General features: G+C 40.1%; 1 protein-coding gene across 2 annotated transcripts; it reads left to right on the forward strand.

Annotated features, from left to right (window-relative positions):
* The first annotated feature begins 1,123 nt into the window (after positions 1-1,123).
* Positions 1,124-26,399, forward strand: dazl (deleted in azoospermia-like). 2 transcript variants are annotated; one of them, XM_034160322.1, is made up of 10 exons: positions 1,124-1,185; positions 9,325-9,447; positions 11,633-11,724; positions 14,215-14,266; positions 14,345-14,411; positions 14,709-14,845; positions 19,585-19,665; positions 19,828-19,878; positions 20,771-20,842; positions 25,255-25,341. In XM_034160322.1, exons 1-9 carry the CDS (start codon positions 1,183-1,185, stop codon positions 20,813-20,815), a joined length of 651 nt encoding a protein of 216 aa, XP_034016213.1. In that variant the 5' UTR covers positions 1,124-1,182; the 3' UTR covers positions 20,816-20,842; positions 25,255-25,341. The 2 variants fall into 2 exon arrangements, with proteins under 2 accessions (XP_034016213.1, XP_034016212.1); XM_034160321.1 differs by lacking the exon at positions 20,771-20,842 and having other exon boundaries at positions 25,255-26,399.
* Positions 26,400-27,177: the final 778 nt, after the last annotated feature.

Consider the following 27,177-nt stretch of genomic DNA (forward strand, 5'->3'; position numbering starts at 1 on the left):
TTTGCTTAGGCATTAATGCTCAGGTGCTTCTCCTAAGTAAAAGGAAAGGGTTCAGCCTTGCTGCAATGAACTTACCGCCTCATGTCGTAATGTGGACAATGGCTACGTGACCTGCTATATATAAATTCTGGGATGCCAAGAGCCTCCTCTATATATTTAAAAAGGTTTCTTGACCTGGTTGCACCCATGCTTTTACAGCTCATTGGCTGATACTAAAACTACTGTGGTGTGTGATTTGTGAGATGAAGGTTCCTTCTCCATTTTCAGTGTAATTGCTCACAATAAAATACAGCATGACAGAAAATCTGCAATCAATCATTTTGCAGAGAAAACATATCTGAGGAGAGAGAAAGGTTCATCCACCTTTTTATCAGTTCTAGATTAGCATAATGATGAAAATAAAAGCACCATGCTATCTTAAAAAAAAAATAAATCTGAAAACGCTACATCAAGTTTCTTGGAAAATGAAGGTGAATTTCACTGGTGACCTTTTTTCTGGAGGATATTTGCACTTTAGATTTACATGGTGGTTTCCAAATTGGGGAAGTGGGCTTTTTTTAAGCATCTGAGGCCAATTTGAATATGACCCCGTATGCAACAATTCACAGAATCAATTCACAAAACGAATATACAGGAATTTATATATTTTATGTTAATTATCTTGTTGGCAAACTAAAAATTAAAAATCAAGATTGGCATCACCAGACACCTCTGTCCATGCAGGGACCTCATGACTCCATAAGATTCTTTCTCGACTTCAAAGGCCAAGGACAGAGAGACATGAACATGACTGCTGAATGAATCAGTGAATGTCACACACCTTATGCCTATTAAAAATTTAATTCTAAATAATCCAAGATATTGACCAATCAACAAAATTCTAAATTAGTTGCACGCACGCGCGCGCACGCGCACACACACACACACACACACACACACACACACACACACACACACACACATATATATATATATATAAACTGCAAAAAGCATAAGTAATAAGTACTCCCCATGAGATTTGAATTCACGGCTCAATACCTGAGTTTTGATAGGATGGAAAGTCATGTGACTGGGCGTGGCTGTTGCTCATTCGTGGTTGTTGCTGTCGTTGGGCAGAGAAAGTTCGGTGGTTTTTCGTTTTGTGTTTCTGTGCTAATTTATTAGTTTTTATTGTTTTAGAATATGGTAAGTTTGAATTCTGCTTCGTGTCCACTGAAGGGCACATGATAATAATTCTAGCCAAAAAAAGGGAGGGTTTATTTGAAGTGGTGTGTAGCAGTAATTGGTGTGTGAACGATGCTTCAAGTTGGTCACGATGAGGTGTGGAACGAGTAAAAAGGCGCAATGGCTACTGGTGGCTAAAGTAGGCTTGTGCTAACAGAGTTTAGCTCTTATTTCACGAAGAACACAAGTTTGAGCTAACGCTAAATTATTTTTTGTCACCTTCGTAGCATGTGGCCGTACTGAAATTCAATAAAATCAATTACTTTTGTGGTTACTTTTTAAAATTAGTATACCCGTGTAGCGGATTTGTCGCACAAAATTCAAAATAAAGCGATGGTGATTTTAGTCTGGTGGCATTTGGACTGTAATCTTGTTAGTTTTAGACTTTTTTTTTTTTTTTAAAAACCACTTGTGGAAGCACCACCTGATAACTGGCTCAAGCCGGTAGAAAAATGCACCCGTTGGGCGAAGAACCTTTTGGACGTGATTGTTTCATTTTACCGGTTATCTTGGTGACATCTGGTGGATAAAATGAATCAAAACAAGAAAACCGTCAAAATCACTTGAGCTTCGCTCAAACGTTATTCGCCCTATAGAGGGTTTTCATGTGACGTGTCGGTCACGTCATATTAAATGTCCCGCGGCCATTCTGGATTACAACGCGGTGGCCGCTGTGATACACTACGTGCATTTGGCGAACAATTGCAGAAGCTTTAACATCGGTGTGAAGAAGCCTCACGGCACCGTGGCGCTGAGAGAGATCCGCCGCTACCAGAAATCCACTGCTCCCAGAATTTAATTTTATTCGGCAATAAAATTATATAAAATACATAAAAATACCGCCGAGGATAACACAAGAAAGCTTCCAGTATGGATGCTTATTTACATTGTGGTCCTCGAGCACCGAGCTGCTGATCCACAAGCTGCCCTTCCAGCGCCTGGTGAGAGAAATCGCTCAGGACTTCAAGACGACCTCCGCTTTCAGAGCTCTGCTGTGATGCTCTGCAGGAGGCCGGCGAGGCTGACCTGGTCGGCAGCTTCCTAGTTCACAATATCGCAGTGTGACACTGTCGGCCAGTTCGTTACATCAACACTAAATTCACTATCTGGTATAAGATACGGATCCACTGAACCAACTGCTACACATCTATCACGATAAATAGCTTTATTTTGAGGATTTAAAGCATCATAATAACTGTACATTCTCTCCATTTTCTATCACATGCCAGTCTCATTGTAATCCAGAATGGAGACGGCACCTTTCCTGCTGTAAATCGGTCACGTGATTGAAAACCCTCTATTGACGTTTCAAATCTCGCAAAACTTCGGAGAGGTCGCCGCGCTGCAAGATCTCAGTAAAGCCCTGGTCACAACCCACCGTGCGTTTTTTTTTCGCGTACGTTTTCTGCGGATGCCACGGCCACTACGTTTTTGTGAAAACATATGGAGGCAGTAGCAAGAGGAGGGAGGGAGTACGTTCAACGCACGTTTCTAGGAGTGTAACGATAAAGAGCGTTGACAATAAAGCTGTGTGTGTGTGTGTGTGGAGTTGGTTTTCTTTTTTATAAGCGGGACCGGAGCGGCAGGTGTTTTTCGGCGACGCATGAGCATGTCCAGCCTGCAGTGGTCAGTTGTACGAGTGTTTACTTGCCTCGAAAAGTTACAACTAGTTATCAGACTGAAGCTATGGAGTGTCTGTGTTGCTGAAGTTTGGAAATAAAGTCCAAGTTCAAGTGAGAAGCTGCGTCGTGCATGCAAGTCTGTCGGACTCCCCACATCATAGTGAAAAGTCACACAAGGTGTGAAACACTGATAGAGGAATATATTCACTACACACTTGATTACTAGCTTTTTAAATTTCAACTTAATTCTAATTCATATATGTGTATCACAATCTTCAAGAGCTGATACCTACAATTTAATTCCATAGTATGTGGTGAGTAGCCTACTGCCTCCGTACGGATTTGGTTAATTCAATAGTAATTGAATGAAAATGTGCTGCTTTGAATCTGTACGGAGGCAGTACTCAAAACGTGCGTCATCTGTACTGCTGGTGAATCCGCAGGCTGACCACAGCGAAAGTTCTGCATGCACTAAAACCTCTACGGCGTGTCTGCGTGCTCCTAAATTCCTACTGAGGCAGTACTTGCGACGTACGGATCTCCAAATTTAGCCCACGTTTTTGCAAGTAGACTGCACGCACGTGCATGTACGGCGGGTTGTGACCACGGCTTCACATTGAGACACTCTGATCGGGCTGCACTTTAACAGCTGCACACGGACAACGCCATTAACATCGCAACATAAAACTATTTTTATATTGTGCCTGAAACTCTCATGAATATATTCTCTTGGTTTATAGACGTTATTGTGACAATCACAGACTTATTGTGACAATCACAGACTGTCCGTTATTTTCAATGGGAGCCGAGCTACGCTCGTTTCCTGATCATGTTCTGGGGGAAAGTGAAGTTTGCTCTTTAACGTCTTGATTATTGTTCTTTATAAACACTGTCCTCTTTGTTCCAGACTAATATATATAATATATATGAAATTCGGTTTGCGTTTAATAAATTCCACGCAGATTAAATGTAGCAGACAGATTATTTGTTATAATTGTTTTAGCAAGTTTTCAGGGTATCATGGATGCAGTTTCTTATTATCGTGACGAAAAGCATAAAAAAATTACATTTTTGTAGTATAATATTCATTTACAATTATCATGTGGATTCTCTATATGTTGTTCGACTGCAGCGACTCTGGTGCACAAGGGATTATGGGATATGTCAATAGGGCGAATATATTTAGCAGCAGACTGTAATGCTGTCTCATGGGTGCTCGTGTAGTACAAATACAATTGTATCACTTTCTTTTTCCTACAGCATGTTTTTGTGACTATTTCACATTTGCAAGCTCATGTGTGATAATGTCAGATGTAAAGGCATGGCGTCAAAGTCTGCTTATGGCAACCAGGAAAACGGCTGCATTGATGCTGAAAAACTCTTCATTTTTCCACACAGAAAACTGATTGGAAATTGATAAGAGAATCAATAAAGAATCAGAGCAATAGCCAGAATCAATAAAAGTATTTGCTGTTTCACAGTTGTGAATCTGGCGCCTCTCACGGATCGTGACTTAAGCCCCTTTCACACCAGCGCAAACGTAGAGTTGCGTATTGCGGCGTACATTCTACACCAAGTAGAGTGCCTTGATTAGAGAGAGTGGCGACATGACGAGTCGAAAAAAAAAAGGTCATGTGACTCGTGCAGTCTTGGGTTCAAAATACCGTTCGTTCATGTTTCTGCATGTAAATCCAGCTATTTTATTTATTTATTTGCTGAAAATGACAGGTTGTGCATTTGGATGCACAAATAGACACAAGAAGGGTTTCAAGATGTACAGATTCCCTTCAGATCCAAACAGAAGAAAAATTTGGGATGGAAGCGACTTCATCATCAAAGCTTTGAGAGATAAATTTATTGTTCAGTCTCATGTACAGTAAAACTCAACTAAACCGTCATCTTATAAACCAGATATTCGCAGTCACCGGACAAAAAAAAGTCCCAAAGTTTTTGTATTGTTTTCCATGTAATAAACACTGTATATAACTGATTTTGTACAGCAGATTTTTCGCTCACATCTGATAAAATGTCCTGTCTGATCGCAGTGTATTTCCATTAAACCCCTCACATGTGGGACTAGAGACATTTACTTTATTAAAAGTCTGACCGTTTATTTTTTTTACACCGTACTTGGACTCTGACCCGTAGCCTGATGTGCATCTGTTAAATCCTCAGACACGGCAAAAGGCTGTGATTTCACACTTTGCTGCTTTCAATCCTTTGTCTCTCATCATATTTTAATAGTTTTTACAGTGCGCACACAGATAACATTTTGATAATGGATCAAATACATTTGGCAGAAAAACATTCAGAGGAAATTTTGACCTTGTCATTAATGAGGCTCACGTCCCGATGCAGGACTCCTGTAGATGTTTGGCGCTTCCTGACTGTAACTAATCCATTGCATACTTATGGCTCACATCGGATAAATGTTCCCATCCGATCACAATGCATTTCCATTAAAAACCTGGAGCAGTCTGGACGTGCACAGGTACAAATTAAAGTTCAGCTCTGACACTCGCCAATTTGTGGAAAGTGGGATGGGAGTTATTTCTGTGATTAAAAGTCCGACCGTTTATTTTTTTCAAACCGTGTTCAGACTGGGACCTGAAGCCTGACCTGCACCTGTTAAATCAGACACAAAAGGCTGTGATTTGACACTTTTCTGCTTTTAATCTTTCGTCTCCCATTGTATCATAGAGTGCAAGGTGATAAATGGATCAGAAAAGTCTACAATTATAGCACAAATTCAGTAAAAGAGGAAAATGTACAGCTTACCTTTGATTTGGAGGTGATGATTGTAAAATGAAAAGCTTGTTGAGGGTCATATTGGTCCATAATGAAGCATAATCCAGAGACGGAGAACTTTAAAACTGTCACGCACGTCATTGCATGACACGAGTTACAGAGCAGCGGCTGCATAAATCATGCTTTAAATTAATTAAATAAATAATCATAAATTGTCAGTTTGATAGCTTAACTATCTTTATATTTATTTTGATACTACATGTACCTGGATGTGTTGCTGTATGTGATAAAATGATTTTAAAAAATGTTGAAAATATAAAAGGTTCATTCAGTAGTTCAGCGCAGTTGAACCCAAAATGGCGCCATGTTCTGAGTTGACGTCACTCTCTCAATAAAGGCACTCTAACGCAGAGTTAAGCAGCTCAACGCCCACTTTAAGCAGCTCTGCGCTAGGGAAGGGTATTGATAAGATTTTATCTATCGATTGCGCTTATCGATCCGATTCCTTATCGAGTCCCTTTTTGATACCTCTTGTGAATTTTATGTGTACTAAAAGCAGGCTTTACAGGTTTTCTATGTCAACAACATTTTATTTAGTCTTAAAGTAAATAAATATGAAAATTGTAAATGAATATGAAAATTGGTCACTGGATCCTTAAACTCTGGGCATAATAAACTGCATGGTGGATCCTTGATCTCTGGACATAAATAGAAACAAAACAAAAACTGTAGTTTTTGTCGAAAGCATTTCCTTTCAGACATTATTGGCATGAATATCTTGCAGCCAACTGTGCTGCATGTCAGGTTGTAATTCATAAAGAATGCAGGGTGTCTCATTTTGGGAGGAAAAAAACATTTTAGTTAATTGTAGTTTATTGTCTGTTTGGAAAGAGGTGTCATTTTATTTAAAGCGGCAATTTGTTGTGAAGTTATTAATTCTGGACTCTGTCTCGGCAGAGAGCTGCGCAGTGTTTGGAGCCGTGCCAATGGAACAGAGGACAATTCTTGTTTCTTGACTACAACAGGAGTCCCAGTTAGTGACTTTAATCCACACAAAAGTGACTCAGGGTTGACATATTTTAATGGCTTTGAGAGGGGTTAAGAAGTGGATTTTCTGCTTCTGAAGAGCAGCGAATAAAAGAACCAACGAGCCAGTAGATGGAAGCATTGCTTCATTGGTTTATGCTTCAAAGTGGAGTCACGCTGCAGAAGCCATTGATTACAGTGCCGCTGCAGGGTATGCAATCAATGTAGAGAAATGATAATTTAACCAACAAACACCCTCAAAAACAACGGCCGCTCTGAAGGACCGATAAGGGAATCGTTAAGCAAAAAAATGATTGATATCGGTGGATCGAATAATTTCTTAACGATACACGAAAAGAACAAGTTCTTGATACCCAACCATACTCGGTGCTAAGTTTTTTGCTCCCTGCGCAGCAGTATGTTGAGAGCTACGTGAGGAGGACGCAAGAATTTAAACATGTTTAATTTTTTCAGCGTAGAGTACTGGACGCAAGTCTACACAACAGTGCGCTACTGTACAGCAAGCCTCCGCAATTCTACATGCCAGGGCAAAAAAATCCTTTTATCGGTACATACCTGGATTGATAGATTGTATTCATCCCGCTGGACTTTGCTGGCAGTGAAGGTTCAGAACCACAGAAGAAGAGGCGAGCCAAACTTACACGTTTAGAGGACATGTCCACTGTCCACTCCTCACGGACTGATCGCCAGTGGGAGAACATGTCCATTGTCTGCCATTAACTTTTCACGGTGGGTCACGCGTGGCTGCCTGTACCAATTTCACTTTGCCTCGTTTTTCACCTCCAGTCTGTCGATTGTGGCACATTAAGAGAGTCCATTAAGTCCTGCTCACAGACGATCGCCAGCAGGAGGACATGTCCACATCCAGGTTAACCTCACGGAATGATCGCCAGCAGGAGGACATGTCCAGCGTCCACTGTTCACTTCTCGTGGTGGGTCGAACATGTGGCTGCCAGAAGCAGCTCCACTTTGGTTCGTTTTTCACCTCCTCCAGTCTGTCATGATTGTGACATGTTAATAACGTCCATCAACTCCTTATGGAACGATAACCTGGATGTGGAAATGTCCGCCCGCTGGCTAACTGTCCATCTCCACTTCTCAGGCACATTACGTGCACGTTTGCCGGCGGCTGCGCATGTACCCGTGTGCACAAATGGACTGTCTCGTGCATAATTAATGACTCAAACATTGTTCAAAAGGAAATGCAATAACACTGGTTTTCCTGCTTTTACTCAGGAACGTGCCACAGCTCTGTAGATCAAACTTGTCACAGAATGTTCGGCCCCCCGTCTTTATGCAATAATGCTGAACTTATGTGGAAATGATTGTTGTACAAAAGCTTCAGATATATTGTCGCTGAGATAGATGATGACTGGAGTGCAATTTTAAGCAAAAACTAGGTCATAATTGGTGAACAGCAGCGGACGCACAGAAATGACTGCTGTGGTTCGAAATGACGCATGCGCAGTGAAGGCAGGGCGGACCAGTTTTCAGGGGGGACTGTTGGTCAGCAACACCGGTTTAGGGCACAATGTAAATGCACCTTGTGAAGTATGGACCACATCGGGGCACAGCAGAAGTTCATCACAGGTGCTACACCTCTTCTAGATGACCCTCTCAACTTGGGAGAATGTGTCATCATCATAATCGCTCGTGAACTCGCTGAATTGATGCCATCCACATCTTCATTAGCCGTTGCTTACATGGCTTTAAAATGCTGGAACTCTGCTGGCGCCGCAGTGCATTCTGGGACACGCAAGGGGCCGTCAGGGGGATTGTGGGAAATGTTAAAACAGTGAATTGATTAAAATCTTCCAATCTCTTGCAGACTGCCCTTCTGGAGGTTTCCCCCCTCCCCCCAAAAATTAACGGTCATGTTCTTGGTGTTGTACGCCTTCTACCAAAACACAAGTATAACATAGTTTCCAGTTTCAGAATTGCCCCACATTTATTTCAGAAAGAGAAACCTACTACCATTTTGTAAATTAATTATAAATAGTGAAAATAAACAACTATTTTGTTTAAAAGTTTTCCAGTTTTCTTCATTGTCCAAAATATATTAAAGCATTTCAACCAGAGCAGGTAGCTCGGTGGATAAGGAGGTGGCTTGCTCATATGTATACCTCGGTTTGAATCCTGATCGTGGTACCTGTCTGTGTGTTCTTGGACAAGAAACTTCATATCCATTCTCCCAGTCTGCCCAGCTGTAAAAATGAGTGCCAGCCTTGGCTGGGGAAGTAACCTGCCTTGCACTGGCGTTACGTCCAGTGGAAGTCTTAGACTGTCATCTACTTCATGCTACAGAATTTGGAGATAAGCGCCGCCACTACCAGGCCTCATGACCTACATAGGGCTTATAACCAGTATTCCTGTTGTTGTGATCTGTCTCTTTTTGACATAAAAAAAAAAATCTACACATTGAATAGTCAAGGTTATATATCATTCTCGCACACAAATGACTTTTATGGGCAGCAAAAACTGCTGAAATATTTAACAAATATTAACTGACTTCTATAGATTTTAATGATCTAAAAGTCTTCAGAGAACTTAAGAGAAAAATTTCCATTACTCAACACGATACTTTAACATTTGTAATGTCTCAAATTTTTGATTGTTAGACATGTGAATTTTTAAAAATAACGGGTCTTTTATGTGTTTTTTTTTTTTTTTTTTTGTGCTTAAGGATTTCCAAAGGCATCGAGGCTGCAGTGCGGTACCACCTGTTGCGAAGCTGTCAAATGGCTACATTCTACCAGAGGGCAAACTGACCCCCAATGCTCTATTTGTTGGTGGGATTGACATGAAGGTAAGATTAGGGCCCGGTGTCACAGTCTGTATGGTCCCCCTCATCTGATCGGTCCCCCTGCCTTCACTGCTCATACGTCATTTCGGAGAGTTAGCAGCGATTAATAGATTATTGCCTCGTTTCTGCTTAAAACTGACTTTAGAATGATTTAAGAGGTTTTACTTTGTCATCTGATGCTTAATAATCGCATTATTTCCCTTTGATTGGTTTGGGTGGAGAGAGTCAAACTTAGTCAGTCTCAGACGCGCTGGTGTTGCACTCTGATTGATCTCCAGTCTTTTATTATGAAATAATGCTGGAAATGATTGTTGTACAAAAGCTTCAGAGATCTGTTGCTGAGATAGATGATGACTGGAGTGCAGTTTTAAGCAGAAACGAGGTGATAATCGCTGAATCACTGACTCTGAAATGACACATGCGCAGTGAATACAGGGGGACCGATCAGAAGGGGGAGACCGTTCAGACTGACACTGGTTTCATAAAGCAGTCTAATCTTGTTCTAGTCAACTAAACTCAATCGACTAATCTTTTGACAGTCATTGCACAAAGTGCTTAGTTGGCCAAAGTTTCACCTTACCCGACCAAAGGTTTTAGCCTGGTACAGAGGAGGCTAATCTTATTTTAGTCTACAAAACGTCAGTGTCTTACCTCAAAAATGGCAGCTATCATGTACCACCACTTGATGGAACACTCAAGAGGTCCCCTACATCATTTATATTCCTCCAAAAGAAGAGCTTCCTCTGCTTTTGGCCATGGTTGTAGCAGACGACCGTCATGATGTGTTTGTGATAGTTCTCACATTAGCCACCAGTTGTCACTGTTACGCTGAGCAGTGTTTTGTGCACAACGGACGTGTAGAAGAAGAACGGCTAAGCTAAGAGCTAAGCACGTCGTTCTGCAGTTTGTATGTGTCCGTAAATGTTGATGAAGCCAGTTAATGAAACAAAAGCTGGATAGTTCATGACGACGACCAACCTGGACGTAAACAAAACTCCTGCGCATTGGAGAAGTTTCTTGGCAATGTCACTTGCAAGGCCACTATGCCTGTGAAAATTGTTGACTGACATAAGATTGCTAATCTACAAGTTAAGATGTCAATGAGAAATGGTGATTAGACAGATAATGTTGTGCGACTAACCATAGTTGTCTAAGTAGGTTTAGACGAAAAGATTAGACTGCTTTATGAAACTGGGGCCAGGTGTATTTACTTATTTCTGTTCACACCTGTTCATTTGTTTGGTTTTTCACCAGGGCATAAAATGTTGAATGTTTCTCTTGATTTGCTTTGCTTTCATGCAGAAATAGTTATTTCCAAGCAGACCAAAATATTTAAGTAAACTAAACATGGTACAGCACTCTATCCACATTGATTGGAGGCACTGTGTTTATGTTCTGATGGATTAGTTAGTCATAGGTGGCACTCCCAGGCCCTGATTAGTCATAGCATCAGTGCTATCACTAGCCTCAACTGGTTTCATCAAAACAGTTTTTTTTTAAATCGACATGACACTGCAGAAACTGGGAATGGGGCAACATTTGCCTCTTGTATCAACCGTTATAGAGCTTATTGATGAAGTGGAATAGAGGATTTTCTTGAAAAGAACTGTAGTTCGCCAGAAGGCACAAAGGAAGCCTTTTGGCTTCTCCAGCAAGTTGTTATTGACGAGATATACAGTGCATCCAGATCAACATGTAGTTTCATTAGCCACTGTAGATTTTTCTTTGTTTTCACTGTGTAATTTGTCAGTTATATTTTGGGATATTTATTATTGCAGTGAAAAATACCAATATTCCAAATTAACAATTCAGTTAATTTTGTGTGTGAATGTGCACTAAACATTACCATTTCAAGTTAGAAATTTCCTTAATTTTTTTTCTTTTTCCCCCTTTGCTCTATCACTTATTTTAAAATTTCCTATTGACATCTCTGATGGATGTATAGTAAAAAATGAAATGTTTACCATACAAAACATGAAATATGTTGGGTTCATACTGTCTGCAGTGAAATAAAAGCCAAAGTAAATCTAAGAATCCCTGCATTTGTTGTTTGTTTGCTTGCTTTCTTGCTTTTATTTGTGTTTTCCAAATGTCCCAACATTTTCTGATTTGGGGTTGTATCTCGCTCCACTTATTTTGATAAAATCGGTGAAGAATAACAATTTCTGAAATTTATTCCAACCTTTAGGTGGAAGAAAATGAAATGCGGGAGTTTTTTGCAAGATATGGTAGTGTTAAGGAAGTCAAGATAATCACATACCGAGGAGGGATCTGCAAAGGGTAAGTTTTACTCTCTGAAGTTTACTGTTTGTTATCAGATGTTATATTGGCTGCTTTAAAGTATGGTGTATGTTGCTTCTTGTAGAAATGTCATGTTGGACTGTTATCAAACCAACATGACTTTCTTTTAAGGTCATGAAGACAAAACCTGATTGGCCAACATCCGACCACAGAGCGTTTGAAATTTTGACATTGAAGTTGCGTTCTTATGAATAAGGAAGTCTAGGAAGATAAAGCAGAGACAGTTGAGTTACATGTTGCTACATATGTTGCATTTGGAAGGTATTCACAACACTTTTTCCACATTTTGTTATGACAGCCTTATTCCAAAATGGAGTAAATTAATTTTTACCCTCAAAATTCTACACAGAGCACAATGACATTATTTTTTGGGGGGGGATTTTTGCAAATTTATTTTAAAAAAACTAAAATCATATGTACATACATTTTACACCATTTGCTCAGTACTTTGTTGATACAGTTGTGGCAGCAATTACAGCTCAAGCCTTCTTGAATATGATGCCACAACTTGGTGCACCTATCTTTGGACAGTTTTGCCCATTCTTCTTTGCAGTACCTCTCAAGCTCCATCAGGTTGGATGGGAAGCATTGATGCACAGCTATTTTCAGATCTTTCCAGAGATGTTTAATCTGATTCAGGTCTGGGCTCTGGCTGGGCCACTCAAGGACATTCACAGAGTTGTCCGTAAGCCACTCCTTTGATGTCAGGATCATTTTCCTGCTGAAAGATGAACCACCACCCCAGTCTGGGGTTAAAACAGCGCTCTGGAGCAGGTTTTCACCCATGATGTCTCTGTACGATGCTGCATTCATCTTTCCCTCAATCCTGACTAGTCTCCCAGTTCCTTTGCGCTGAAAACCATCCTCACAGCGTGATGCTGCCACCACCATGCTTCACTGTAGGGATAGTGCCTGGTTTCCTCCAAATATGACACCTGGCATTCATGCCAAAGAGTTCAGTCTTTGTGTCATCAGACAGGAGAATTTTGTTTCTCATGGTCTGAGAGTCCTTCAGGTGCCTTTTGGCAAACTCCAAGTGGGCTACCATATGCTTTTTACTAAGGAGTGGCTTCCATCTGGGCACTCTACCATACAGGCCTGATTGGTGGGTTGCTGTAGAGATGGTTGTCCTTCTGGAAGGCTCTCCTCCACAGAGGAATGCTGGAGCTCTGGCAGAGTGACCATCGGGTTCTTGCCACCTCCCTGACTAAGACCCTTCTCCCCCAATCGCTTAGTTTAGATGTGTGACTAGCTCTTGGAAGAGTCCTGGTAGATCCTAACTTCTTCCATATAGGGATGATGATGGCCGTTGTGCTCATTGGGACCTTCAAAGCAGCAGAAATGTTTCTGTACCCTTCCCCAGATGTGTGATTTGAGACAATCCTGTCTCAAAGGTCTACAGACAATTCCTTTGACTTCATGCTTCGTTTTTGCTCTGACATACACTGTCAACTGTGGGACCTTTATAACATCAAGGTTTAATGGAATATTTTAGATATACCATGTCTGTTAGAAAAGTATCCGACCTTTTTTTTTCAAAAACTATATGGATTTGAATCATGTGCGCTTGCATCAGCCAAGCTTGAACCTTCGTGCACATGCGTGAGTTTTTTCACACCTGTCGGTGCTTCGAGCGGCCATCGACAGGCTGAAACGACCAGATCATTTCCAAAGTGAAGGCTGTGTTGATCCGGGACGTCGTGTGACTGCCAGAGAAATCGCAGAAAATTGCGGCACATTCCACTGTTACAGGAGATTTTGTAATGAAAGACGTGTGGAGGAATTCGTGCGTCGGGACGGAGCCGCTCATGGCGCACAACAAAAAACACCTCCGTGTTGGAAGTCTCACAGGACATGTTGTGACATGCCCAGCTGTTACACAATTTCTCGGATACTCACTCGATTGAAATGCCACCGAAAGCCGTCTGAATCTTCCGAATGGTTTCCAACACCGACGTGCTTTTTGTTGTGCGCCATGAGCGGCTCCGTCCCGATGCGCGAATTCCTCCCCACGTCTTTCATTACAAAATCTCCTGTAACAGTGGAATGTGCCGCAAAAGTGCTGATGTCCACATTTTCTGCGATTTCTCTGGTAGTCACACGACGTCCCGGATCAACACAGCCTTCACTTTGGAAATGATCTGGTCGTTTCAGCCTGTCGATGGCCGCTCGAAGCACCGACAGGCGTGAAAAAACTCACGCATGTGCACGAAGGTTCAAGCTTGGCTGATGCAAGCGCACATGATTCAAATCCATATAGTTTTTGAAAAAAAAAGGTCGGATACTTTTCTAACAGACATGGTATATCTAAAATATTCCATTAAACCTTGATGTTTAGTAAGTGAGTAGGTCATTTGTATATCGGGGCAATCATAGCACAACACATTTGCAGCACTTCCTTATTGTTTAGTAATTTAGGTTAATGCTCATAGTTTTGGGTTAAACATTTCATTCTATATTCTCTTCTAGGTATGGGTTTGTGTACTTTAATGAAGAAGTCAACATTCAGTCAATCATTGAGGTAAATGGATAAATGTTAAGTTTTTTTTTTTTTTGTAGCTTGCATTAATGTTTTGTCTGCTTTCATGTTTTGCCTCAGCAACAGATCAACTTTAAGGGCCGGAAACTGAAGCTGGGCCCTGCCATTATGAAAGAAAGAGGCTCTCGTATGTATTTATTTGAGCTTCAGAAACCAGTAATAAGTAAAAAACAAAAAATGCTAATAACCAGGGATGCACATAACTGGTACTCATGGTGCTTGTGCATGCTAAAAATAAATGATGCACAGCAAAAAACACAAGGGAAGCACTTCATAAGAGGAAAGCAATGACTGTAGGAAAAGTGTTTCCCTCTGCTGTGCGTCAATGATGTTTAGCACACATGAGCACAGTGAGTACCAGTTACTCGTATGTGCACCCCTGCTAATAACACTGCCCTATAATTTAATTAAAAATTGTTTTTAGGGTCTTTACCGTCCCGTGTGTTTGGCCCTTCTCCTTGGGTGAGTCCCAGCCCATACTTTTACTGCACATGCTGCACACCCATTGGAGGGGCTATCCAGCCTTCACCCATGCCAAATGGAGGGAACCCCTACAGTCAGGTATGATAGAAGTTTGAATTACCAGGAATCTCTGCAGGTGTGCATTTTGAAACCATACGACTGGCATACAAACATAACTGCTCTGCTGCACTCAAACGTTAACAGGACTTAATTTTTCTTTGCTTATTACGGCCAAGAATAGATTTACAAGCAGAAGTACTTACCGTAATTTCCGGACTATAGAGCGCACCTGAATATTAGCTGCACCCACCAATTTATAAGACCAACAAAAAAATTGTACATAAATAGGCTGCAATTCTCTAGAAGCCGCAGGTCTTTGCATTGTAACATGAGATATTTAAACAGAAAGATGTTAGAAAGATTTTTTTAAACTTTTAATTAAATACGTATCGTAAATGCTTTTTCCCCTGAAGTGTTGCACGTAAATATTGATGCGCATGTGTGCACATGGTGTCTCTGCTCCACACGGAGAATTGAGTAATTTTAACTTTTTCTTTTTATAACTTTAACTGCATGCAGCCAGGATCGGCTGGAGTCTGTGGTTAATGAGGCGCTGTGACTTTTTCGACTTGTTGCGCTACATTAACTGATCTGATGGCGCAGCTCTGGCGCAAAGTGCCAGAGAGGGACTTTTCTTCACTAAAACGAACGGATAAGACCCAGGGCTGTGAAATGAAAATTGTGAAATCCAAGGAAAATTTGCAGGGGGTTGAGCTGGGGTCTAGGGCCCATGGGGCCCCAGAAACCAAATTAATTTTGTATCTAATGATACATTTTCAGCATCTCCTGGAAGAAAAAAAATCTCAATAGAATTGCATATTTAAATGATCCTAGACTCAACTTTTCATTTGAACTGTCAATGATAATGTTCAAATAAGAGAATATGATGTGGAAGTAGGACCTGGAATGTTGTTTCTTTTAATTGTAAACCAAATTATGCATTAACTCAGAACAGTCAAACTACAAGAAATTCATGAAGACAAAAAACTGTTACAGCATTTTAAAAACCACAGCTAAAGCTTGTAGAATATTTTGAAAATCATGGTAAAATATCAATAACATATCTTATAGTAAAAAAGTCACATTGTATGTAAATTCCTGTAAATCCAGTGACTTTTTCCCATGAAAAAAGTCTACATTAATAAAAACTCATTTACATTCTTAATGTAAATTCATGTTAATCCATTCAAAGCCACAATGTCTTTTTTCCAATGAAAGAAAGTCTAGATTAATAATAAAAAAAGTCACATAATCTTATCTAAAATCCTGTTTGAACAGCACAATGTTTATTTTCCAGGGAGAGAGAAATTCTTACCGTGTTTATCCCGTTTATCTTTCAGGTGTGTTCATGAAGCCAGCGACAATTCCACGGATTCTTGTCGTCAGACTTTTTCAAACGGTCTTTCTCGCCATCTTCACTCTGTCTGATGTTCGCTCCGTGACACACATGCTGCAAAATTCTTCTTTTAAAAACTTGAGATCTCTAAAAGTTTGCAATGTCCACATGCTACGTTTAGCTTTAGTGTCTTGCAGGAGACACACAGCGTCGCTGCAGCAACCACAGTCCCGCTTTACGACAACTGTCACAACAGCTACGCTTTGAGTGGCATTTTTCCTACGTGAAGTTCCGCGGATCCGAGGACACAGATTTGTATCTGTAACACACAGATGACTGTCCGTGGACTTATAAAACTTGCACGATGTCGTAAAAAAAGGAAAAGCTTTGCGATAGGCATTTTAAAAACCCTGATGATCACAATTACAGAGTACAACACTACCACCCCCCCACTCATCTGCATGATGAAATCCGAGGAATTCCTCAGATCTGTGGAGTTTTCACAGCCCTGGTAAGACCTTATATTTACACAGTGTGTGAATTTACACCACATGAGGACCGCGGCTTTCAGGAAATCAATTGACAGCATCAATTGACATATTTTGAATGCCTGAAAAAAATCCATAAATTAGCCGCATCATTGTAAAAGCTGCAGTGTTCAAAGCGTGTGAAAAATTAGCCGTTTATAGCCCGGAAATTACGGTAACTTATCAGAGATGGAAAAAGTCTGTTTGACATGATTGAATGTCATGTCTCACATTATTTAATGTCTTAGTTAGCAATACAACATCAAAGTGTTTATGATTGTAAGTCTATCCGCGCACATGTGGTAATAATTAGTGGTCGTTGAGGAGTAATTATTGCTAATGACTCCTCACTTGGCCAGTTAGCAGGTGTGTTTCTGGAAAATGTCTTTCTCTGCATTTCTCAGCATGTGATGTACATTTTAGGAAAAGTAGAAACATCCCAATGGCTGACAGTCAGTGGCACGAACGCTGCTGTATGTAATAATGAAGCTTCTGAGCTTTAATTTAAAACTGATGGCTCAGATTTATAGAAGATGTACAGAGAGGAGATGACGCACTTCACCCCAAAACGCTTAACTTTTTCAGAGTCTGTCGGATTTTGGAACCGAACATGCGGTGACATTGCTGTTTGTGTCGTAGGACGCTGTTTTACCACTGCCATGAACATGAACGTGGAATGTCTTCACAACGCTGTTTTTGCAGACTGTCTGAACACGTAGGCATACAGTAGTGCTCAGAATAATAGTAGTGCTATGTGACTAAAAAGATTAATCCAGGTTTTGAGTATATTTCTTACTGCTACATGGGAAACAAGGTACCAGTAGATTCAGTAGATTCTCACAAATCCAACAAGACCAAGCATTCATGATATGCACACTCTTAAGGCTATGAAATTAGGCTATTAGTAAAAAAAAAAGTAGAAAAGGGGGTGTTCACAATAATAGTAGTGTGGCATTCAGTCAGTGAGTTTGTCAATTTTGTTGAACAAACAGGTGTGAGTCAGGTGTCCCCTATGTAAGGATGAAGCCAGCACCTGTTGAACATGCTTTTCTCTTTGAAAGCCTGAGGAAAATGGGATGTTCAAGAGATTGTTCAGAAGAACAGCGTAGTTTGATTAAAAAGTTGATTGGAGAGGGGAAAACTTATACGCAGGTGCAAAAAATTGTAGGCTGTTCATCTACAATGATCTCCAGTGCTTTAAAATGGACAAAAAAAACTAGAGATGCTTGGAAGAAAATGGAAAACAACCATCAAAATGGATAGAAGAATAACCAGAACGGCGAAGGCTCACCCATTGATCAGCTCCAGGACGATCAAAGACAGTCTGGAGTTACCTGTAAGTGCTGTGACAGTTAGAAGACACCTGTGTGAAGCTAATTTATTTGCAACAATCCCCCGCAAAGTCTGTTAAATAAAAGACATGCGCAGAAGAGGTTACAATTTGCCAAAGAACACATCAACTGGCCTAAAGAGAAATGGAGGAATATTTTGTGGACTGATGAGAGTAAAATTTTTCTTTTTGGGTCCAAGGGCCATAGACAGTTTGTGAGACGACCCCCAAACTCTGAATTCAAGCCACAGTTCACAGTGAAGACAGTGAAGCATGGTGGTGCAAGCATCATGATATGGGCATGTTTCATCATGAAAAACTGTGGTTATACAACTAAATACTAGTTTAGTGATTCACAGGATTACTAAAAAAGCAGTTTGAACAATAGTTTTGAGCTTGTAGCATCAACAGCAGATGCTACTATTATTGTGAACACCCCCTTTTCTACTTTTTTTACTAATAGCACAATTTCATAGCCTTAAGAGTGTGCATATCATGAATGCTTGATCTTGTTGGATTTGTGAGAATCTACTGAAGAAATATACTTAAAACCTGGATTAATCTTTTTAGTCACATAGCACTACTACAGTATTATTCTGAACACTACTGTATTTCTTGCATTGGAAAAATTCAGAAGACATTATTTTCAGGAGATAGTGGACCTTCTGTCTAATGTGCCAGAATCATGAGAGAACTCGAGGAGCTGACGGTCAGACATTATTCTTTACATATTTAATCTTGGAAATCATTCCAAGATTAAATATGTAAAGTCCACTCCACCAAACAAGCCCTCATGCAAGCCAAGTATGGGTGAGTGCCCTGTTCAGTCCCCCCCCCCCCTTTTTTTTTTTTCTCTCTCATCAGTGGAGCTGGTAGGCTGTTTTATTTTACTTTGAGTCTGTTGGAGTTTGGATGTTGATGTGTGTGGAGCAGCATGCTGTTTAACATGCATGCATACTTCTCCACTGCTTTTCAGGCTGTTTGGTCACACAGATGTATTTCTTAGATTTGTCACAGTTATACTGGCAACACTTATAAGCGTACACAAAGCCGAGCCTCTAGCAGAAACAGTTTTTAACCAAGCTGTTTATGATAAGTGACCGTGCACATTCACCAAGTGTTCTCACAGTGAAGTGCAGCTGATGCTTTTACTGTGTCTGCATCAAAATGAACAGTTATTACTTTAAAACGAGCCATCATAACATGACATCACACTTATGAAAACTTTGCAATTAATCTATGGCTATGTTCTTAAAGTTAGCAGCTATATTCCATTTAAGCGCGGGCTAGGATGTTTTCCTCAAAGCTACATAAATGCTGTTGTAAACACTCAGAAAAACGAGTACTCGCGAGTATCTTCCACAATCTTCATAGCGTTTTGTTGTGAATGCCGTATACTGTGAAACCGGTCACGCAAGTAATCCCGGTGTATCATCGGATGGTCACTAACGGCCTAAATCTAAATTATGATTTTGGTGCAACATATCATATTGAATATCTGTTGGTACAGTTGCACACTTGGCAAACTGAGCTTCCCACAAAGATTCTGTATTTTTGTTTCTTTTCACTCTGGCTCTCTTTGCAGACTTACCCCTACTCCACCTTTGGAGGGGTCATGGTCTCGCAGATGCCATTGAACTATGCTCAGAACCCCTATGCCTACCAGGTACGTGCACACACACCAGTAACTCCATGGGCTACAGCCTGTGTAATATGAATGCTTCATGTTAGTGAAAACCCACATGATCTGCTGCTTATGGCTAAGGCCAGATTAGACATGAAAGTCAGTTTTGTTGTTTTGACCTCTTGCACTTCTACTCCCATACAGTATACACCTCCTCAATGGACAGGGGACCAGAGGACACGTTCTGTTAACCAGGTGACTTCATAAATTGGGAATTTGACAGTTGGTTTATTTCACCCAACCCGCATGTGTGCACAGTATAATTGAAAGGCTACACTCAACTCAGGGTCTGTACATGCGCAGGCATGTCCGTCGTTTGCGTTGTCTCTGAGACAAAATGATTTTGTACTCATTGACTCTGACCTAATTAATATGCAAATCATGTCACTGTTGCTATGGTGACCATTACTCCAGCTAGGACTATCCATGTACCACACTGGTTAGTTTGGGCCCGAGAGCCACAGAGGTATAGTGGCAAATGATGAGATGGACATTGACTGCACCACCATGTTACCGCTGTGTGGCAACATAGTTCAGACTGGTATTTGGATGGGGTGGTGAGCGAGGGATGGTAACATGTCTACAGAGGTGTGTCATACTGCATAATACCATGTAATTCTTTTGGTTGCTCACGTTTTGCTGGGGGCACTATGATAGGTCTCCCTACTGATGCAACTCCAAATGTACAAAAAGTGGGACCTTTTTGCTGTGAAGCAAGAGTTATACCACTGTATCAGTACCAGCACTGCATAATCTTGTGTACATTGTCAAAATGCCAGACTGGCAAATCATTTTTCAAAACTAGTTGTCTGAAAAACCTAAAATTCCAAAACTAATTTACCATTTTAAGTCATTTACATTTAACTATCGCCATTTTCTTGCATTAGTGTATCAACTAAATCCACAACTGGCAATGACTATTTGCCACTAGATGGCAGTGTCAGGTCAGTGTTGAATTGAGCCAGTAGTTACAGTATAGGTGCAGTTGTGTTTTGTTTTTTGGAGTGCTGGGTGGCCTGCTTGTCTTTTAGTTGTCTTTGAGAAATATTTATCAAGCTGATGTTGTCATGTTAAATCCTGGTTGCAGAACTTTGTTGACTGTGGTGTCCAGACCATGCTGACTGTGCTGTAAGTTGCTTCACAAGGAGCCCAACTCCAGGTAGAAATCCAAACACAGGACTCTGCCACATGGAGTGCAGCATGTTGATTTACAGCAACACAAACTCCAAAACAAAACTTTCTTTAAATGCAACTATACATCTTTGCTAAATACTGGTCGGATGGGGAATCATAGTTGGGAAATTATATTCTCTTACTAGCATTTCTTAGAAATTGATATTTTATATGGGTAAAAACAAACAAACAAAAAAAGCTAAATTACTCACTAGTTATCTTCCTGTACAAATGAATTAATAATGCTAAAAAAGCTCACATGTGCAACTTTATTTTCTCTGACACACATACACACTGAAAAATTTTTTTAGACATTGTAATTTTTACAAAACTACAAGTTCTTATTGAACAAAACAAAATAAAGTGGCACATCACCTTTTAAAGTGAAATTATTAAAAATGACATGCCTGGTTCTCAAGATCAGGCACCTTTGCTCTACTCTTTTCTACTCTTCTATTTTACTCTTCCTTTTTAGATATTTACATATACCTTAGTATACTAACATAGTTCCACCTTAGAATTGGAATATAAGATATAAGATATACCTTACTGAATTTTCATGCATAATGTATTTTTTTAATTTGTCACAACTTGTCCATGCTCTGTGAGCTGTGTTCAAACATGATCATTGTAAGTGTTGCCACATACAGCCAAAGCATAAATAAGAATCCTGCAGCAACAGTTTACAACCAACCCAATTCATTTGCCTTGGCCACTAATGCTGGGGATGCGAATATCGTCTAACCAGGTAGAAGTTGCTTACAACACTGCCTAGTTATGCCAGGCTTCAAAAACAGCAGTAAACTAGAGCACCTCACTCGTAGAGTGCAAGGCTCCTCCAACACTAGTTTCCAATTCCACAAATTTTTATCTTGGGGGGGTATTGTCAAGGTGAAAGTCCTGTTCATAAGCTAAAATATAATACAAAATATAGGTCAAAAGGGCTTTTCAATGTTAAAATCGAATATCCTCTAAATCCGCAATACAGATCAGATGAGGATCAGTCTTAATCTATTCATTTAGAGTGCTGTTTGCACCTCATTGTCACAAATGAGAGTGATTGAGGCACCTTTGATTGAGATATGCAAAAATGTACACCACATGGGCCTTTCAATATTAAATTCAAATGTCCACAAAATCCACAATCTGGATCAGATCCAGATCAGACTTTGTCAGGTGATAGTGAGTGCCAGTCTGCACCTCACTGTCAAATATGAGAGTGATTGGGGCATGTTTGATTAAGATATAATGTAAATGATACATTAAATGTAGTTTTCAATGTTAAATGTAAATGGCCACAAAATCAGTAATCTGGATCAGATGTGGTGTTGCCGACTGAACGGTCCCCCCTAAAAATCAGTCCCCCCTGCTTTCGCTGTGCATGCATCATTTCTGAGCGTCAGCAGCGATTCATAGATTATCACCTTGTTTGTGCTTAAAACTGCACTCCAGTCATCATCTATCTCAGCAACTGATATCTGAAGCTTTTGTACAACAATCATTTCCACATAAATTCAGTATCATTTCATAATAAGACTGTGGACCGATTGGAGCGCCACAGCAGCATGTCTGAGACCGACATGCTGCTGCGCCTACGTCATTTCACAGCGCAAGTAGCGATTCACTGATTATCGCCTCGTTTTTGCATAAAACTGACTTTAGAATGACTTATGAGGTTTTACTTTGTCATGTGATGGTTAATAATCACATTATTCCCTTTGATTCCTTTGAGAGTCAGTCTCAGACGCATAAGCAGTGAAGGCAGGGTGGACCAGTTTTTAGAGAGGACCATTCGGTCGGTGACACTGGATCAAACTTTGTCAGTTGATAAAGGATACTACCCTACATAACATAATAATTTTAAATATGAAAGAAATTCCATCTTTTTTGACAGTTAAGAATTTTTGAAAATTTGTTCAATGTTAAAGATGGGGCTTTTTCCCCAGGTTTGTCCTGACTTTTCCCTTTTACTTATGACCTTGAAAACTGAATCAGATCTTGCCTATTAGGATATGAATCTTCAGTGAAAATTTCATAACAATATATGAAAAATTGTGGGCTCCAGGCAGTTGACAAACAAACGGGTGAAAACATAACCTCCGCCAACTTTGTTGGCAGAGCTTATTAAAACACTGAAATAACTTGTGTGCCATTTGTTATATTCCATGAGGTTTCTGGTCAACTGCATAGTTTGTAGCACTCTGTACTCCAAAATCTTGGAGGTGTTCAGCTTATTTTCTGACTTGGAGTGTTATAGAACCTTCAACGTATTTACATCAGGCATGATATAATTTCCAGTCATGAGTTCCAACTTCAGAGTTCACTGGAATGCTGCATGTATGATGGCCCTCCAGTTGAATTATGAATTTAGACTGTAATCAGAGCATAAAAATATGACGATCAAAAAAGGGCGCTTGGATTTGATAATTGACCGGACTGGATAGATGTTACATACAACCCCTGGCAAAAATTATGGAATCACCGGCCTCGGAGGATGTTCATTCATTCAGTTGTTTAATTTTGTAGAAAAAAAGCAGATCACAGACATGACACAAAACTAAAGTCATTTCAAATGGCAACTTTCTGGCTTTAAGAAACACTATAAGAAATCAAGAAAAAAAATTGTGGCAGTCAGTAACGGTTACTTTTTTAGACCAAGCAGAGGGAAAAAAATATGGACTCACTCAATTCTAAGGAATAAATTATGGAATCACCCTGTAAATTTTCATCCCCAAAACTAACACCTGCATCAAATCAGATCTGCTCGTTAGTCTGCATCTAAAAAGGAGTGATCACACCTTGGAGAGCTGTTGCACCAAGTGGACTGACATGAATCATGGCTCCAACACGAGAGATGTCAATTGAAACAAAGGAGAGGATTATCAAACTCTTAAAAGAGGGTAAATCATCACGCAATGTTGCAAAAGATGTTGGTTGTTCACAGTCAAGCTGTGTCTAAACTCTGGACCAAATACAAACAACATGGGAAGGTTGTTAAAGGCAAACATATTGGTAGACCAAGGAAGACATCAAAGCGTCAAGACAGAAAACTTAAAGCAATATGTCTCAAAAATCAAAAATGCACAACAAAACAAATGAGGAACGAATGGGAGGAAACTGGAGTCAATGTCTGTGACCGAACTGTAAGAAACCGCCTAAAGGAAATGGGATTTACATACAGAAAAGCTAAACAAAAGCCATCATTAACACCTAAACAGAAAAAAACAAGGTTACAATGGGCTAAGGAAAAGCAATCGTGGACTGTGGATGACTGGATGAAAGTCATATTCAGTGATGAATCTCGAATCTGCATTGGGCAAGGTGATGATGCTGGAACTTTTGTTTGGTGCGGTTCCAATGAGATTTATAAAGATGACTGCCTGAAGAGAACATGTAAATTTCCACAGTCATTGATGATATGGGGCTGCATGTCAGGTAAAGGCACTGGGGAGATGGCTGTCATTACATCATCAATAAATGCACAAGTTTACATTGATATTTTGGACACTTTTCTTATCCCATCAATTGAAAGGATGTTTGGGGATGATGAAATCATTTTTCAAGATGATAATGCATCTTGCCATAGAGCAAAAACTGTGAAAACATTCCTTGCAAAAAGACACATAGGGTCAATGTCATGGCCTGCAAATAGTCCGGATCTTAATCCAATTGAAAATCTTTGGTGCAAGTTGAAGAAAATGGTCCATGACAAGGCTCCAACCAGCAAAGTTGATCTGGCAACAGCAATCAGAGAAAGTTGGAGCCAGATTGATTAAGAGTACTGTTTGTCACTCATTAAGTCCATGCCTCAGACACTGCAAGCTTATATAAAAGCCAGAGGTGGTGCAACAAAATACTAGTGATGTGTTGGAGCGTTCTTTTGTTTTTCATGATTCCATAATTTTTTTGCTCAGAATTGAGTGAGTCCATATTTTTTTCCCTCTCCTTGGTCTAAAAAAGTAACCGTTACTGACTGCCACAATTTTTTTTCCTGATTTCTTATAGTGTTTCTTAAAGCCAGAAAGTTGCCATTTGAAATGACTTTAGTTTTGTGTCATGTCTGTGATCTGCTTTTTTTCTACAAAATTAAACAACTGAATGAACATCCTCCGAGGCAAGTGATTCCATAATTTTTGCCAGGGGTTGTACTGTTGGCTGAACATTACACATCTTCACTCTTGGCTTAGATGTTTCTCGGCCTCTTTACTCTTCTGTCTTTAATGTGGTTAATTTGTGCTCTTCAGTCTTGTCCAAGTGTGGTTTGTTTGTTTTTGTTTTTCTGTGTCTTTGCATTTCACTGGGAATGTGGTTGATTTATTCTTTAGTCTTATTGCGTCTGATTGAAGCGTGCAGTTCTCTGCTTGTGACGTGATTCTCCTTTCTTGCTCACTCATTTAGTGCCGCTTCCTGTCAATGCGACTGGATGACATCTTGATATTTCAGATGGCCCGGAAGCAACAAGACTCCTCAAAAGAATTTTCTTCAAATGTCCTCCAGCTCCATCCTTCTCCCCCTGGCTTTTGTGAGACCCATTTTTAAAACAGACCGCAGAGGATTTGCCACTGTCACCTGTACCTGATTAACTATGAACACTTTTGTCTGTAATCGGTCGGGGCCACAGCCCTGTGGTCCAGCTGCTTTTAACCCACATGGATCATAGTAAGAGTTGCACAGATAGATCAGAGCACCTTCACCCTCGTCGGAAATAAATGGGCTCACTTTTTTGTTTGTTTTTTCCCCTGCTTTCTCTCCCCTCTCCTTGTTTATTGCCTCCCTGAACAAGACACTTTCACGCTCACCTTTTTTGTATATATTTGTTATATTTATTTTGGAATTCTTTTAAGATGTTTAAGGGGCTTTTATCCTCTGAAATGGCTCTCTGTACATACACAATTCATTTATATATACACTAACAATGTCTTAGTAACACCCTGGTTGTTTCAGCATTGGAGGAATTTGCTGTTTGTACTCCAGTTCAGGTCCAATGTGCCTCTAATTGAGAAACTTAGAAACCACCACCAGCACAGCATACACACACACTTGGTTTTCATGTTAATTTAAGCACTCACATTTATTCGGTGGTTTCCACCCCCATCCCTCCCAACAACAACAACCACCACCATCACCGTGTGTCTACTGTGCCAAGAAATTGATGCCAGTGTTGCCGCCTTGTGGCACCTCATCATCATCACTGTGTTCTTGCCTGTAATATCAGGTAGTGCCACAAAAACTATTTGCTACGTGTCTTAGGCACAATTTGTACAACCAGTGTACCACAGTTCAAAATGAACCCATCTTTTTGCTATTTCACAAACAGTTCCAGGGGTTCACACTCGAGGACAGTCACTGCATCAGTTAATATCCCACAAGACCAATCAAATTATCACTGGGGGCAGGTGGGAACTACTTTATAATCTTGAATTTTTAAGTTATTTAATGTGCTCTATGACGTCATTTTGAGGTCCACTGAGTGTTATTTTTCTTACTGTTCTATTGGCATTGAGAGTTTTAGCATAGACAGAGGTGATCTCGTACCAGTGTTTTTATTTATTTTTCCCAGTATGTTCACTCAACTTTTTTTTTCTTCCACTTTGTATACATTCACATAGTATTTGGTTTACATCACAGGTGTAATTGAGCAGTTTTGTTCCCTTCTCTGCAGATGTTTCAATTGTACTTTGTTCAGAGAGCCTGGATACTGCACTGTGGGGTTTGGTTTTGTTGGTGCTGTTTGTTGTGTTTGAATAATAAAAGTTTAAGTGTGTTCATCATTTTGGCCTTTTTGCACACTTGTTATTGTGATTTATTTATTTATTTATTTTTTGCCAAGCCCTTTTAAGAGTTGCCTTATTTGGGAAATGGTAGATGTTGATGCACAGAGCTGATGAGCGTAAACTTCTGCTTGTTTTTGTTTTTCCCTCATTTTCCCTGGCAACAAGACCATCACAGTACTTTGTTTTTGTCTGGTGGTGTGACTGCCCTCCCCATGGTGCCTTGCCCACCACTAGCCCCACCTACATGCCTCCAGTCAGACATTTCTGAATTATGGATGAGTCCCATGAAATATGAATTTTACAGAAGAGACCCTTTATAACAGACTCATATAGTCTTTGTGATGGGATTCAACTTGAACCTCTAGTGTGTAGGATTTAGAGACATGTATTAGAAATGGAGTCTAGCATTCTTAAAGGGCATTATCTCCAGTTATCTAAAATTATATAGATTAGAAATAATTTCTTCCAAGTATTTAACTTGTGCAGACCCTGATATAGCTGATAAAAGTACAATAAGCCAGAGGGCATCTTTCAGATGCACAACAGC

The sequence above is a fragment of the Thalassophryne amazonica genome, chromosome 20, assembly GCF_902500255.1.
Source record: "Thalassophryne amazonica chromosome 20, fThaAma1.1, whole genome shotgun sequence".
Classification (NCBI taxonomy): domain Eukaryota; kingdom Metazoa; phylum Chordata; class Actinopteri; order Batrachoidiformes; family Batrachoididae; genus Thalassophryne; species Thalassophryne amazonica.

Coding starts and splice junctions, on each gene's coding strand:
- dazl (XM_034160321.1), top strand. Junction 14,267..14,344: donor ACATTCAGTCAATCATTGAG/GTAAATGGATAA, acceptor GTTTTGCCTCAG/CAACAGATCAACTTTAAGGG. Junction 19,879..25,254: donor GGACACGTTCTGTTAACCAG/GTGACTTCATAA, acceptor TCACTCATTTAG/TGCCGCTTCCTGTCAATGCG.